Genomic DNA, 13,157 nt, shown 5'->3' with positions numbered 1-13,157 from the left:
ATACCACCATATATATACCACAAATGTGTGTGTATATATATATATATATATATATATATATACATATACATATTTCAGATTTTATATAGAGAGAACTTTCTATCTAAGTTAAGATCATGCAAAGTGACAGAGGGGGTTGGGTGTAATTGTACCGGGTGGGCCTGGATGGCTTCTATCAGGGGTCTCCTAATAGAAAAGGCTAAATAATGTATATGTAGGTCATCTCTGTATCTTGCCACCCCAATAAACAAAACTGTCAAAAAAAAAAACAGTACATGATCAAAGTATAATCAGGGGTCCAACTGCCTACATTTCCCAGCCTGCACCTCTCTCCCCCCCCCGCCCCCCCCCGCCCCCCCCCCCCCTCTCGTTTGTCGCTGTTGACGTTGAACGCGGAAGCGGAGGCGGATCAGGGCCGCTGGTGTTTCTTCCTCCGTCCACATCAACAGGCGGAAAAGATGACAGAACCGACCAAGCAGGACATTTCTGCCATTTTCAAGCGTTTACGGTCCATTCCTACGAATAAGGTGAGCAGTGAGGGGCGGTTCCGGCGGGTGAGGGGCTTGTTTTGCTGGTGGAGGGGGTCAGTGCTGTGACACGTCGCAGATTTGGGGCTGCTGTTGTTTTTGTAAACATATGGCAGCACTTCGTTCAGTCAGTTTTCCACCTGGGACGAACAGTTTCACTGCGAATTTATCCACACTGTACCGACATCCAGCAGCGTTTATCAGCCTGGACATTTCTGCGTTGTGTAGAAACTAAAGATGTCGAGGCTTAAGAAGCGCTTTGTGTGGTCCACCTTAAATCTCCCATTAGTGAACTGACGCTGCACGGGCGCCAGACTGCGGCTGCGGCGCTATTTAAGGTGGAATTGCTAATTCGAGGGAAAAGTCCATTTCTGCTTGATTTAAAGTTGAATAAACGTCCCTCACCGGTTTTAATCCATGTAATAATAGCTGTTATGCTTCTTTTGCACTTTTTTCTATGCTTTAAGTAAAGAATTTAGCCACATTCATAACTTTTTGCTAGCTACAGCTGGGCAATATGCCTATTGTATGGTATTGTGATGACTGCTGTTGCTTACCTAGGAACACTGGCCAGCTGCATGCTCACACAGCTCAGATGGTGCAAGTAAATTATTACAATAATTATAATGCAAAGAAATGTAAACAAAACAGTACTAATGTTTGTACTTTAAGAGCATTCAAAAATAACTTATATACATATATGAAAAACCTGTATGGCATTAATGTTAAAATGAAAAAAAAATCTAAGCCAACATCCATACATAGATCATTATAGTGCGTATCAATTTGTATCATTTACTTCTTCATAGAATTCTTGAAATATTAAATAAACATCTAACATTTTAATTAATTAAATTTGTATTACACTCATATTGCTTCATCACAGAGAGCATAATAATCAGTCATGTGCAGTACATTTGTTTGAGTAAAAGTCACTAAAAGTGTTAAATATGGGATATTTAGTAATGTTTACTTTTTAAAAATCTGTTGCTACCATTGCATTTTGATGAAAAGTTTTAATAAATATTGTGAAAAATCAAAAATCAAGTATCATGATATTATATGATATAATCGCCCACTCCTGTTGTAGCTATTTCCCCCACGTCTCAGTCCCACGTCCTTCTCTGTTGATTTTTTTTTTTTTTTTTTTTTTAACAACCGAATATTGTTCCTTAAAAGTAAGAAGCTCAGTGATGAAATGTGATGTGAAGTGATGCTCATAAAAACTGTGTTTCGCTCTCAGGCCTGTTTTGACTGCTCTGCAAAGAACCCAAGCTGGGCCAGCATCACATATGGCGTGTTCCTGTGTATCGACTGCTCAGGGACGCACCGTTCTTTGGGAGTGCACCTGTCCTTTATCAGGTAGAATAAACCAGCTTTATCTCTTATATTAGATGGCAGTGGCCCGAGCAGGGTGAAATTTCACTGCCCGGTTGTCATTACTGTCTGAGAATGTACCAGTGTAGGATTGTACTGTGTTAATGATTGACAGCCGTTGATAAATGCCTTGTTGAGCAGGTCTACTGAACTGGACTTCAACTGGTCCTGGTATCAGCTGCGCTGCATGCAGGTTGGGGGGAACGCCAGTGCGGTGAGTTCATCTCCCATGCTGTTTTTACTGATCTTAGATTGGTAGATGGATCAGTCATGAATCAGGAATCCCAGAGGGGAAAATCACACATTACAGGAACACAGAAGTAGAAAGATTAGAAATAAGTAAAAAAAATAATAAAACCTAATATTATTTTACAGATATATAACTGGAGTATAAGACAGACTAATAAGGAAAATAAAAATTAAAAATACACTAGTTGCTGTTAAATTTTACATTTACTGAATTAAATGTATTCATATATATATATATATATATATAGAAATGTACATAGATATACCTGTTGGCAAAAATGGCCTGGCATTAAATGAATCACCTACTAATAATTTCATAGAAAGGCCTGATGGACACACCTGTTTATATTCCTATATATAGACTAGTGTTCAGAAGTTTCAGAAGCATCTAAAACCTATTTAGTTCCATATCAGTGTATAAACATGGCTCTAATGTACAAATATACTATTTGCAAGTAAGCACCTGGAACACTTAATATTAAAAATATATTTATTATATAATACAGCTCTGTGTTTAGAGAAATGAACATTTTTGTTGTATTTCATAAACCATTATAAACATTTCCCCTAAATTCCAAATAAAAATATCACTATTTAGAGGATTTATTTGCAGAAATGACAACTGCTCAAAAACAACTGCTCAAATGATGCAAATAAATTATTACAATAATTATAATGCAAAGAAATTTAAACAAAACAGTACTAATATTTGAACTTCAAGAGCATTCAAAAATCACTATGGTTAAATAAACTTATATACAAATATGGATTTTAAAACCTGTATGGCATTAATGTTAAAATGAGAAAAATCTAAGCCAACATCCATAAATAGATTATTATTATAGTGTGTATCACTTCATTTACTTCTTCATAGAATTCTTAAAATATAAAATAAACATCTAAAATTTAAATTAATTTGTATTACACTTATATTGATTTTAATTGATGAATATTAACTTTCAAACAGTGAAGAAGCGGGTGTCCCAATACTTTTGTCCATATAGTGTAGCTTTGTACTGATGATCTCGGCCTCTTCTCACTGCAGACTGCCTTCTTTAACCAACACGGTGGGACTGCAGGTGCAGCCAATGCCAAGTACAACAGCCGGGCGGCCCAGCTCTACAGAGAGAAGATAAAGACTCTGGCCACCCAAGCCACCAGACAGCGTGGCACAGAGGTTACACACACACACACACACACACACACACACACACACACACACACACACACATGCATTAAATTAACTTCTACAACAGAAGCTCCAGATCCCTTTAGAACAGATGCAGGTGAAGATAAATCCAGTAAAAAGGAGAAACAAGAGCTTCTCATTCTGAAGAAAGAAAGTAGTGAGATCTTGTCGGTGAGCTAGTCTGAAGAACAGAGCTCGGTTCCTCCAGGGTTCTCCTGGACGCCCCCCAGTCCAGCCAGCACAGCGTGGAGGATGTGTTCAACTCCATCAGCAGCAGCAGCAGCAGCAGCTCACCTGATTTACCATCATTAAGCCCTGATTTACCACCAAACCAGGTGTTGATCTGAGGAGAACTCTAAATAACACTAGACTCCATGAGAGAGGAGAACTTTGGAGATGTTCTAATGATGAACACAGTGATGGAGAACCACCACCACCACTTTCTGTAGGAGTGTCCGTACATGTAGACATGATTGACATGTTGACAATTATCATTACTATGTTTTTTTTTAGCAGTATTTTCTTTCTGTCTGTCTATTTACCTGTATGTCTATTTATCTGTCTGTCTGTCTGTCTGTCTGTCTGTCTGCCTTTTGCATTTTCATCAGCTGTGGCTGGACAGCCAGGCTCCTCTGTCCCCCACATCTCCCGTAGACAAGCATGAAGACTTTTTCAGCCAGCACACACAGGTGTGTAAAAGTATAAATAAGTAAATGTGTGCCTACAGTGTAGAAGTGGACTGTCCATTAAACAGCCTTTCTGCTTCTTGGATACTATACACACCAAAAAGTATGTGGACACCCTATTTAATTAGTGGACATTTAGCAATTGCAGCCACACCCACTGCTACAACATAGCAGGTGCATAAAATCAAATATACAGTTATGCACACTCCATAGACAAACATTGGCAGTAGTATGGGCTCCACTGAAGAGCTCAGTGACTTTCAGTGTTTCGCTGTCACAGGATGCCAACCCCTCCAACAAGGCAGTTCATCAAATTTCTGTTTTGCTAGAGCTGCCCTAGACAACTGTAAGTGCTGCCTAGGAGCAATAACAGAGGTGGTTTTCTGAATTGTCACCCTCTGACAGACAAATCTGGGTATAGTTGGGTTCCAGGAGATGTAGTGAAGGGCACGCTACACATACATCATACATATTCATGTTTTTTCCGCAGTATCAAGAAAATAAATGCAGGGAATTTAATTCACATGCTAAACTGAGCTGGAGAATGTGCTGTAGATACTGTTTCTGCTGTCGTTTGTGCAGGAGAAGAAAGAAGAGAACGGAAAAATCGGTCATTATCGATGCACGCTCTTTCAACAGCCCTGTAGCGCCTTTTTGTTCCGACCCTTCTGGGTCCATTGAGGATGTGAGGGCCTCTAGACTGTTGAATTAGAGGTTTGCTGAACAGGGTAGATGTTCATGCTCGCGTTCTCGTTGGCTGCTGTTCTTGAAATCTTAATGAAATCATTCATAGGCACTGTGATCTGAGGATCTTTGCAATCAGCAGTCAGAGTCCGAGAAAGCGCAGTCGGCCTTGCCGGAGTCTAAAAGAGCTCAGTCTGCCTTGCGGGAGTCTAAAAGAGTGCGCAGTCGGCCTGCCGGAGTTTAGGTGAGCTCAGTCGGCCTTGCTGGTGTCTAAAAGAGTGCACAATCGGCCTTGCCGGTGTCTAAAAGAGTGCACAGTCGGCCTTGCCTAGTCTAAAAGAGCGCGCAGTCGGCCTGCAGGAGTCTGTCCGAGAGCGCGCAGTCTGCCTTGCCGGAGTCTAAAAGAGTGGAAGAACTTGACTGTCCTGCACCTGAACTCCATCCAACACCTTTGGACTGAATTGGAACAACTTTTGTGAGGCAGGCCTTATCACTCCAAATTAGGGCCTGACCTCATTAACGCTTTGTTGCTGAATAGAAGCGAATCCCTGTAGCCTTATTCCAAAAAAAAGCCTCCAGAGGAGAGAAGTATATTGACTCTGTGTTTTTTCCCTCCAGGATGATGGCAGCTCTCTCCAGCAAAACCTCAATCCACCACAGGAGACGGCCATGCAAGACAACAACAATAATGATGGTATGAGGAAGCTGAAAGACTTCCAAAACACTTCACTCTGTAATGTTGGTGCATCCGGCTGCGTGTGTTCATGGATCTGACTCATAATTATCTTCTACAGATAGCAACCAAGAGGGCCCTTCTGTTGAGCTCCTCAGTGTTTCTCCGAAAGCTGCTTTGGGTAACATTTAGAATACACTGTAGGGATCATTTGTAGGGGGCATTAAAAGGGCTCATAGCATAAAAACTGAACTCTGACTCTCACTAACTTTTTTGTACTGTGGTCAATATGTGGAACCAGCCTACTGGTTTTTAGCCCATATATATATATATATATATATTCATCCTTTAACCTTTAGCAGAAATACTAAGCAATTAAGAGGAATGTATGATGGTCATGTAAAAATAAATGTTTTTTTTGGTGCCTAAAGGCTTATTTGTCATATATAAGCAACAAAGCTACATAATTACATGTTTTTATGCCTCTTGCAGAGCCCTCTCTAATCAAAAAGAAGCCGCCAGCAGCCAAAAAAACGGTGGGTGCAGAGATTATTGGTCATTCTTACACAGTTAATACCTGCTGATTAATGCGTACTGTACGAGCAGTGCCTACAGCGTGTAAAAGCAGGCAGAGAGGTGAGATTTTATGTGTGTTTTCATGTTCCTTTGTTTCCTTTGTGAGTAGCTGGGATCTAAGAAAGGAGGTCTGGGGGCTCAGAAGGTGAGCAGCCAGAGTTTCTCAGCTCAGGAGAAGAGAGCGCAGGCTGTGGATAGACTGCGAGAGGAGACGGCAGCGGAGAGGAGTGCAGTACCTGAAGAGCCAGTGTGAGTTTCTCTGCATTCTTTATGACACCGATGTACTGAAACCATGCGGTCTGCACCCAGCTGCCAAGCTCCTGTGACCTTAATTAGCTTATTAGGGATATACAAGGTTTTGGTCTGACAGTGACCACATGCATTTTGAGAGTGTAATCTCCCTTTTTGTGTCTGTCTGTGGCAGTGTGACCTCTCTGCGACTGGCCTACCAGGATCTGGAGCTGCAGAGGAAGAGAGATGAGGAGAAGCTGCGCGGGCTGGAGGGGAAGAAGAAGGAGCAGGCTGAGAGGTTGGGGATGGGCCTGGGCAGCAGGAGGTGAGTTCGTGTACTCTTATTTTCTCTACAGATTTCCTGATGTGATGAAGGTACACCTGCTAGTTCTCCAAGCATATGCAGAAGTGCACTAAAGACAGCAACAGAAAGAATGGAAAGGCAGTGTGTGGCATTAGGAGAAGATGTTTTAAAGGTGCTTAAGGAGTCTTGAGTTTACAGGCAGAGGTTTTAGGCACCTAGGCTCATTATTTAAAAGCATTAATCTGGACAGTGAGGTTTTTTTACTGTAGAACAGATGCAGATAAATAAATACAGTAAAAATGAGCAAGAGAGTAGTGGAGACTTTTGATTATTTAGGACTTAACTTGAGGTTATACATGTCTTATCATGCATGCAGCAGTTATAGTACATGATGTATTCCTAAATTCTGAGAAGATAATGGATGAAATGACAACATTTAACTATAGAAATACTCTATAATCAGTAATGTACCAAAGCAGGACAGTCCAGCACCAGTCTGATGGAGGTTAAACACCATGGTAGCAAGTTGCTATCACTTGCTAGGCAGAGTGGAGTGGAGTGTGTGAGTGCATGTATCGACCAGCTCACTCATGCACACAGTGGTTTAGGGTTACATGGAAGCTGAACAGCCACATCTCACTCTTCATCTGTGTTTATGCTTCCTTCTTTCTTTTCTTCAGCGGAGTCTCTCACTCTGTCCTGGCAGACATGCAGACCATTCAGCAGGAGACGCCCACTGTGGCTCACTCCTCCTCTTGCTCCAGGAAGTACAACCATGATGAGGAGGAAGAAGATGGCTTTTTCTCCATGAGGTGAGATCAGCTTCGCTCGTAGCTCACACATTCAATACCCAACAAAAGCCTTTTGAGCAGCTCATTATTGCATTTTTGTAATGTGATAAAGAGGTCACATGACTACCTTTTGAGGGTAAAATCCATTGTGTTCCATCATTATGGTCTAGAAATGGGGTCAGAACTGGTTCTGTGTAATATAGGACATTTTATTAAAGTGTTTGAATGGTTAAATGGGGTGGAACCGACCTTTAGAACCACAGAATACGCTTGTAGAATGAGCTGGTTTTTGGCTCAAGTACTACCTAAGCACCCCAACATTTTGCACATGAGGCTGTAGGGGGCAAATCTTAGGTGGAGATCTGTGCTGTTTAGGGTTCTCCAGTGCTGTGTGTAGGATGTGTGTGTGTTTTACATATATCTCAAGTCTATCCCAAGGCTCTGCCATCTAACAAATGATTAAAATCTCTGGCTTGAATAAGCTGAAGAATAATTTACACCTTTTAGCTATGGTCACATTCCTGCCAAAAACCGTAGATCTCCAAAACAGCAGCTTTACAGGAGAAGGGAAAAGCCTTCTTGACTCTCAAAGGAAGTCAATGTACACAGATTTCATTCCCAGTCATTTTGGAGCATTTCTGTTGGTCCATTCATCATGAAATTGTGACCCAATATAAAGAACAACTGCCCGATTCAGAGTATGTAGGAAAGTGAAAATCGGCAGAGATGGAGCGGTTCAGTCTGTCTTTGTGGTCTCCTGCCCTGTAGGAGCTCCTCCAGGTTTACGGACGATGCGCCGCAGTCTTCAGACCAGTTCTTCTCACAGTGGGGAGACATGAAGAAGAAAGAGCAGAAGAAACCAGAGCCCGACTTTTACTTGAGCTCCAAGATGTCTTCGTTTGAGGAGAGGTAAGTTTCTCCCTCCGAATTTCAGGTGATGATATAATTCGACGTTGTGCTTTTGGGCGAGACGGTGGTGCAACAGGTGTTTTGCGTAAGTGTGTGTGTGTGTGTGTGTGTGTGTGTGTGTGTGTGTGTGTGTGTGTGTGTGTGTGTGTGTGTGTGTGTTCCTGGGTGCTCCAGTTTGCTCCCACCTCCCAAAAACAATGCTACGCTCAGCTGCCCCTAGTGTGTGTGTGTGTGTGTGTGTGTGTGTGTGTGTGTGTGTGTGTGTGTGTGTGTGTGTGTGTGTGTGTGTGTGTGTGTGTGTGGTGCCCTGTGTTGGACTGGTGCCCTGTCCAGTAGATATTCCTGCCTTGCATCAGTTCATTCTGGCTAGGCTCTGGACCCACCATGACCCTGACCAGGATAAAAAGATGGCTGGATGGAGTTGTGCTGTTATTTTATTAATAACACTCTTAGTAGAGCCGGGCAGTGTGATATTATTTTATGTATAGTGACAGACAATAAGCTTTACTAAGCATATAGAGGAGACTTTTAGTGCTTAATAAACACTGATCAGCTGCAGGTTTCTAACATTACTAACAGTGTAATTAGACTGAAGGGTTAATTAGATGAAGAGCAGCAGATGTTGAGTAAAAATCACTGTATTCAGTCTGGGAGAGAATATGTGTGTCATGAATTAGTATCATGTCTTTAAATATTGTAATATAGTAGTTCTGCCATAATCGCCCAGCCCTATATATGTACTGCTACAGTCATGTGACACAATTATAACACTAGGACACTTTGCTAAAATGCAGAGCTAGTACTTTGACCTCTTACCTTTTTAGGTTAGTTAGGGTGTCCCCATGCCTTTTACTTTTGCACTTAAAGAGACTTTGACTCCCTTCCTAACTCTTAGTAATTTAACTTTGCAGTAGCTCTGGCTGATATGACCTCAAATCAGTATCACGATAAACATTTTTTAAATTAATGTAATTAATGAAGGATTATATAAGCGGCTCGAGTTACTCCTGTGTGAGTTTTCCTCCATGTTACATGCTGGACATGGCGGGTCACGTGACTACATTTACATTTATGGCATTTATCTGACGCTCTCATCCAAAGCGACTTACAAGGTTACTCATATGGTGCACAGAGGTGGGTCAATGTAGTGTTAGGAGTCTTGCCCAAGGACTCTTATTGGTGTCGCATTGTGTGTTCATATAAAAAATTAAGACTAATAAATCTTCTTCAGGCTCTGAAACAGTAGCGGCTTCTTTTCTTTTCTAATCACAGGAGCACATCAAGGAGGAAATCAGACCACACACCTGTAGCAGTCTCGGACGGGGCCCAGAAGAAGTTTGGTGACGCTAAGGCCATCTCCTCTGACATGTTCTTTGGTAAACAGGACAACTCTGAGGTAACTCTCTCCATAAAAGCCAAACCTCCTAAAATTGCCTGCACACACCTAGAAACACGGTTTTCTTTCATCTGCATTTTACAGTTACAGTTGGAAACTACATGTTTTTGCCCCGTCTCCGTGTGTGTCATAGCTTTGAATGGTGTCCTAAAACCACAGGTTTTTAAAGTCATGGACAGTTGAGTCACTTCAAATTTGCCGTAATACCTTATAATTAATCATGGAAATTCTCCTGTTTTTGGGCAGTATGAAGCGAGGACTCGACTGGAGCGCTTCTCTGGCAGTTCAGCCATTAGCTCAGCTGATCTGTTTGATGAGCAGAAGAAGCAGACAAGTAAGTGCTGTTTTTATAGGTCTAGCAGAGACCCCTCAGCCCACAATTCTTACCTTTCATATAAAAATTCATCTATTCTGACCCTTCAGTTTGGAAGAAGTGGGATTCCCAACCATAGTCCTGGAGTCCTGAGGCACATTTTACATTAACAGTAACATTAGTAGTCAAGCGTTTGGATGATTGACTAGATTTAGGATAGGAGATTTAGCTGAAGCATGACTTAAACGCTTGGTGTCTTCCTTTTCTGTCCCCCTGCAGCCGGCAGCTCATACAGTCTAAGCAACGTGCTGCCCAACGCGCCGGACATGACTCAGCTGAAGATGGGTGTGCGCTCTGTGGCTGGCAAGCTTTCGGTCATGGCTAGTGGTGTGGTTTCCTCTATACAGGTCAGTTTCCTCTCATCTGTGTTACAGTTGACACCATGTGTCCAAAAGTATTCGGACGCTCTTTATTAGAATTAACGAAGCCAGCTCATTGCGGTGCAACCATGGCACAGGCATTCAGTTGTGGAGACATGCATGAAGCTATTGGCTTCATGCTGTGTAATGCCTCTAGGTGTGGGCTAGAGGGGTGTATATAAAGCCCCCCAGCATTGAGCTGTGGAGCAGTGGAAGAACTGTGTTTTCTGCAGTGATTGACAGAGCTCCATCCAGTACTTTTGGGATGAGCTGGAGTGGCATTCGTGACCACGGATAAACCATGATCTGATCTGAACCGGGGGTTCTGTGATCGGTTACACCGCTAGTCTAGATACTACACTAATCTTGCTAAGAAATTCAGTTATCTCTGTTACTGCACATCCAAAACATCTCTCCACATGTGTTTGTTAGTTTATTTGTTTATTATTATTTGAACATATATATTCTATAATTATTTGAATATATTATATGAACATTTTTGTACACCTATTAACCTAGATAAAATTGGTGACCAATTCTAGTCTTAATTCCAGTGTTTGTTAGCACCGTTATCCTAGCATCCCCTGTCGTAAACTACAGAAGCAAACATGCCTTCATCAAAAATCCTGACCTTATTCATTCTTGTCGCTGAATGCAGTCAAATCCTCACAGCAGTGCTGCTACAGAATCTTCTTTCCTGGATAGTAGAGACAGTTACTTCAACAAAAGCAGGATTTCTTTTTTTTTTACTACACTTGATTTTAATAGAAGCAATAAATGTGCAGGTGTCCCAATACTTTTGTCCATATAGTGTAACAAAAGGTAATGGCTTTAGTTAGAATACTCGTTTAGCTACATTCACACATGCCTTGGCTGATTTGACTGCATTTGGGTAAATCATGTCCATTTGATTAAAGGATGTGTGTGTGTGTGTGTGTGTGTGTGTGTGTGCGTGTGTGTGTGTGTGTGTGTTCTTTTGCAGGATCGCTATAACACATGAGCATTTCGAGCGTCCAGCAGGAGCAGCCTCTCTGCATAATAAAGAGATACTGTATGTCCAAACCTGTAGGTCACAATTGCATTACAATCAGACATGATGCGTATATGTAGCTTAACGCTGTAGTTTTGTTGGAGGCCATTCGCTGGCCAGATCCCAGCTCTGCTCAGGAGCTCACTGAAGTACCGGCTTTGCTGTTATTTAAACTTGAAAAGCTTTATCGCGAGACGTTTGCAGAAGAAATCGTTTTGGTATGTTGGGCACTTTCTTTATTGTTTTGATTTTGTAAATACTGTATGGATTGTTTACGCTTTTCTCGACCTGTCGTGCGTGTGTGTATTATAGCCCGCCGTGGTGATGAGGGGTCTTTATGGGATTGAACAGCTTTAATTTCTTAAGTGCTCTTAAATACAGTGGTCTGTAGATCACTGAAGACCAAATTATTCCAGTGAGAGACTGCCGCTCGTTTGTTGTTCATCACTTCAGATTTGTAGAAATGCTGCTTGAAAATTTAAAGCACAAACAAGTCGATGTTTCAGATCACCCTGCAGAGGACAGAGTGATCACTAACAGGTTAAAGTTGATGTAAATAAGCCTTCAGTATGTCTTTTTTTATGGATATATTTTGGATGTAGAAGTTAAATAAGTCACTTTAAAAACAATTGAAAAAAAAAAATACATTGAATGTGGGGGAGAGTGGAGAATGGGAATTGCACCTTCCTTTGGTGACCACTAGGTGGTGGTGTTTACAACATTTTTTTTTTTTTTATTTACACCAAAGGTAATGGGAAGCATTTGGATCTTTTGGCCTTATGTACAGTAGTAGTTGTTCAGAAAGAGAAGTTTTGGTTTGGATGAAACACACACACACACACAAACACACACACACCATTCTTAACCAAATGTTTGTGTAAATGAAGCTTTACTATTGAGAAAATGATTCTCCACTCATTCGAAACCTGAGGACCTTTTTTCTGCCTTTCTTCACTTGCCTTTCTTCAGATTTAGCCATTGATTTGCAAGCTTTTCCTTTGAGGGTATTTTATGCACTACAGAATTATTGTTACATATAGATTGATGCAAATTATATATATATAATGTCACAGTGTGTACACTTCATGCTGAGTATATTGACAAAGCTAAAATGCAATGAAAGCTGTACGGAGAACCAAACCAGTCGTTTCTTCTAAGAAGAAGGATTAGAAAAATTAGAGATTTTATAATTCTAAAAATGTATAATTATAATTTAGCAGCAGTTTCGATACATTTGCTTTGTGTTCAGTTTAGCAGCTGGAGGTCTGACCTAAAACAGCTTTTGCACTACATAGAAAGAACTGATGATGATGATGATGATGATGATGATTATAAGAGTCAATGATGTAAAGCGAATATAAAAAAAAATGTGCTATGATAAATTTATAATAATACTAATAAAAACATTCTCTTCAAAGTCTCCGTTTGTTGTGTCTTGAGGGTCGGGGGAGAGAGCGCACCAAAGGCCTTCAGTGTGGAACGGCCTGGTATGAAGCCTTAGTGGACTGAAAAGTCCTAAACTCCTAAACTCCTAAATGCTGGACCTTCCTACAGAAACGATACACGACTTCAGAGGCGTACAACAACAAAAAAAATGAAAACAGGCTCAGCTACACTGCTGTAGACTGAATAGGCAGATACATGATATGGACAAAAGTATTGGGACACCTGCTTGTTCACTGTTTCCCCCAAAAATCAAGGGTATTTATGTATTTACGCTTTTGCTGGAGTAACTGTCTCTACCTGCTGCTAGATTTTGGAGCATTGCTGTGAGGATTTGATTGTTTTGGTGAGCACCACCAT

At 41.2% G+C, this 13,157-nt stretch overlaps 1 protein-coding gene across 2 annotated transcripts; it reads left to right on the top strand.

The window, feature by feature from the left end:
* Positions 1 to 390: 390 nt before the first annotated feature.
* Positions 391 to 12,774, top strand: arfgap3 (ADP-ribosylation factor GTPase activating protein 3). 2 transcript variants are annotated; one of them, XM_072673218.1, is made up of 16 exons: positions 391 to 527; positions 1,771 to 1,889; positions 2,046 to 2,118; positions 3,199 to 3,330; positions 3,951 to 4,031; positions 5,331 to 5,406; positions 5,507 to 5,566; positions 5,878 to 5,921; positions 6,071 to 6,210; positions 6,386 to 6,517; positions 7,177 to 7,308; positions 8,056 to 8,196; positions 9,469 to 9,592; positions 9,839 to 9,926; positions 10,185 to 10,312; positions 11,307 to 12,774. In XM_072673218.1, exons 1-16 carry the CDS (start codon positions 459 to 461, stop codon positions 11,322 to 11,324), a joined length of 1,557 nt encoding a protein of 518 aa, XP_072529319.1. In that variant the 5' UTR covers positions 391 to 458; the 3' UTR covers positions 11,325 to 12,774. The 2 variants fall into 2 exon arrangements, with proteins under 2 accessions (XP_072529319.1, XP_072529320.1); XM_072673219.1 differs by lacking the exon at positions 3,951 to 4,031.
* Positions 12,775 to 13,157: the final 383 nt, after the last annotated feature.

The sequence above is a fragment of the Salminus brasiliensis genome, chromosome 2 (assembly GCF_030463535.1).
Source record: "Salminus brasiliensis chromosome 2, fSalBra1.hap2, whole genome shotgun sequence".
NCBI lineage: Eukaryota > Metazoa > Chordata > Actinopteri > Characiformes > Bryconidae > Salminus > Salminus brasiliensis.
This window is presented reverse-complemented; position numbering and strand designations above follow the sequence as displayed.

Coding starts and splice junctions, on each gene's coding strand:
- arfgap3 (XM_072673218.1), top strand. CDS start 459: ATGACAGAACCGACCAAGCAGGACATTTCTGCCATTTTCAAGCGTTTA. Junction 3,331..3,950: donor CCAGACAGCGTGGCACAGAG/GTTACACACACA, acceptor CATTTTCATCAG/CTGTGGCTGGACAGCCAGGC. Junction 6,518..7,176: donor ATGGGCCTGGGCAGCAGGAG/GTGAGTTCGTGT, acceptor TCTTTTCTTCAG/CGGAGTCTCTCACTCTGTCC.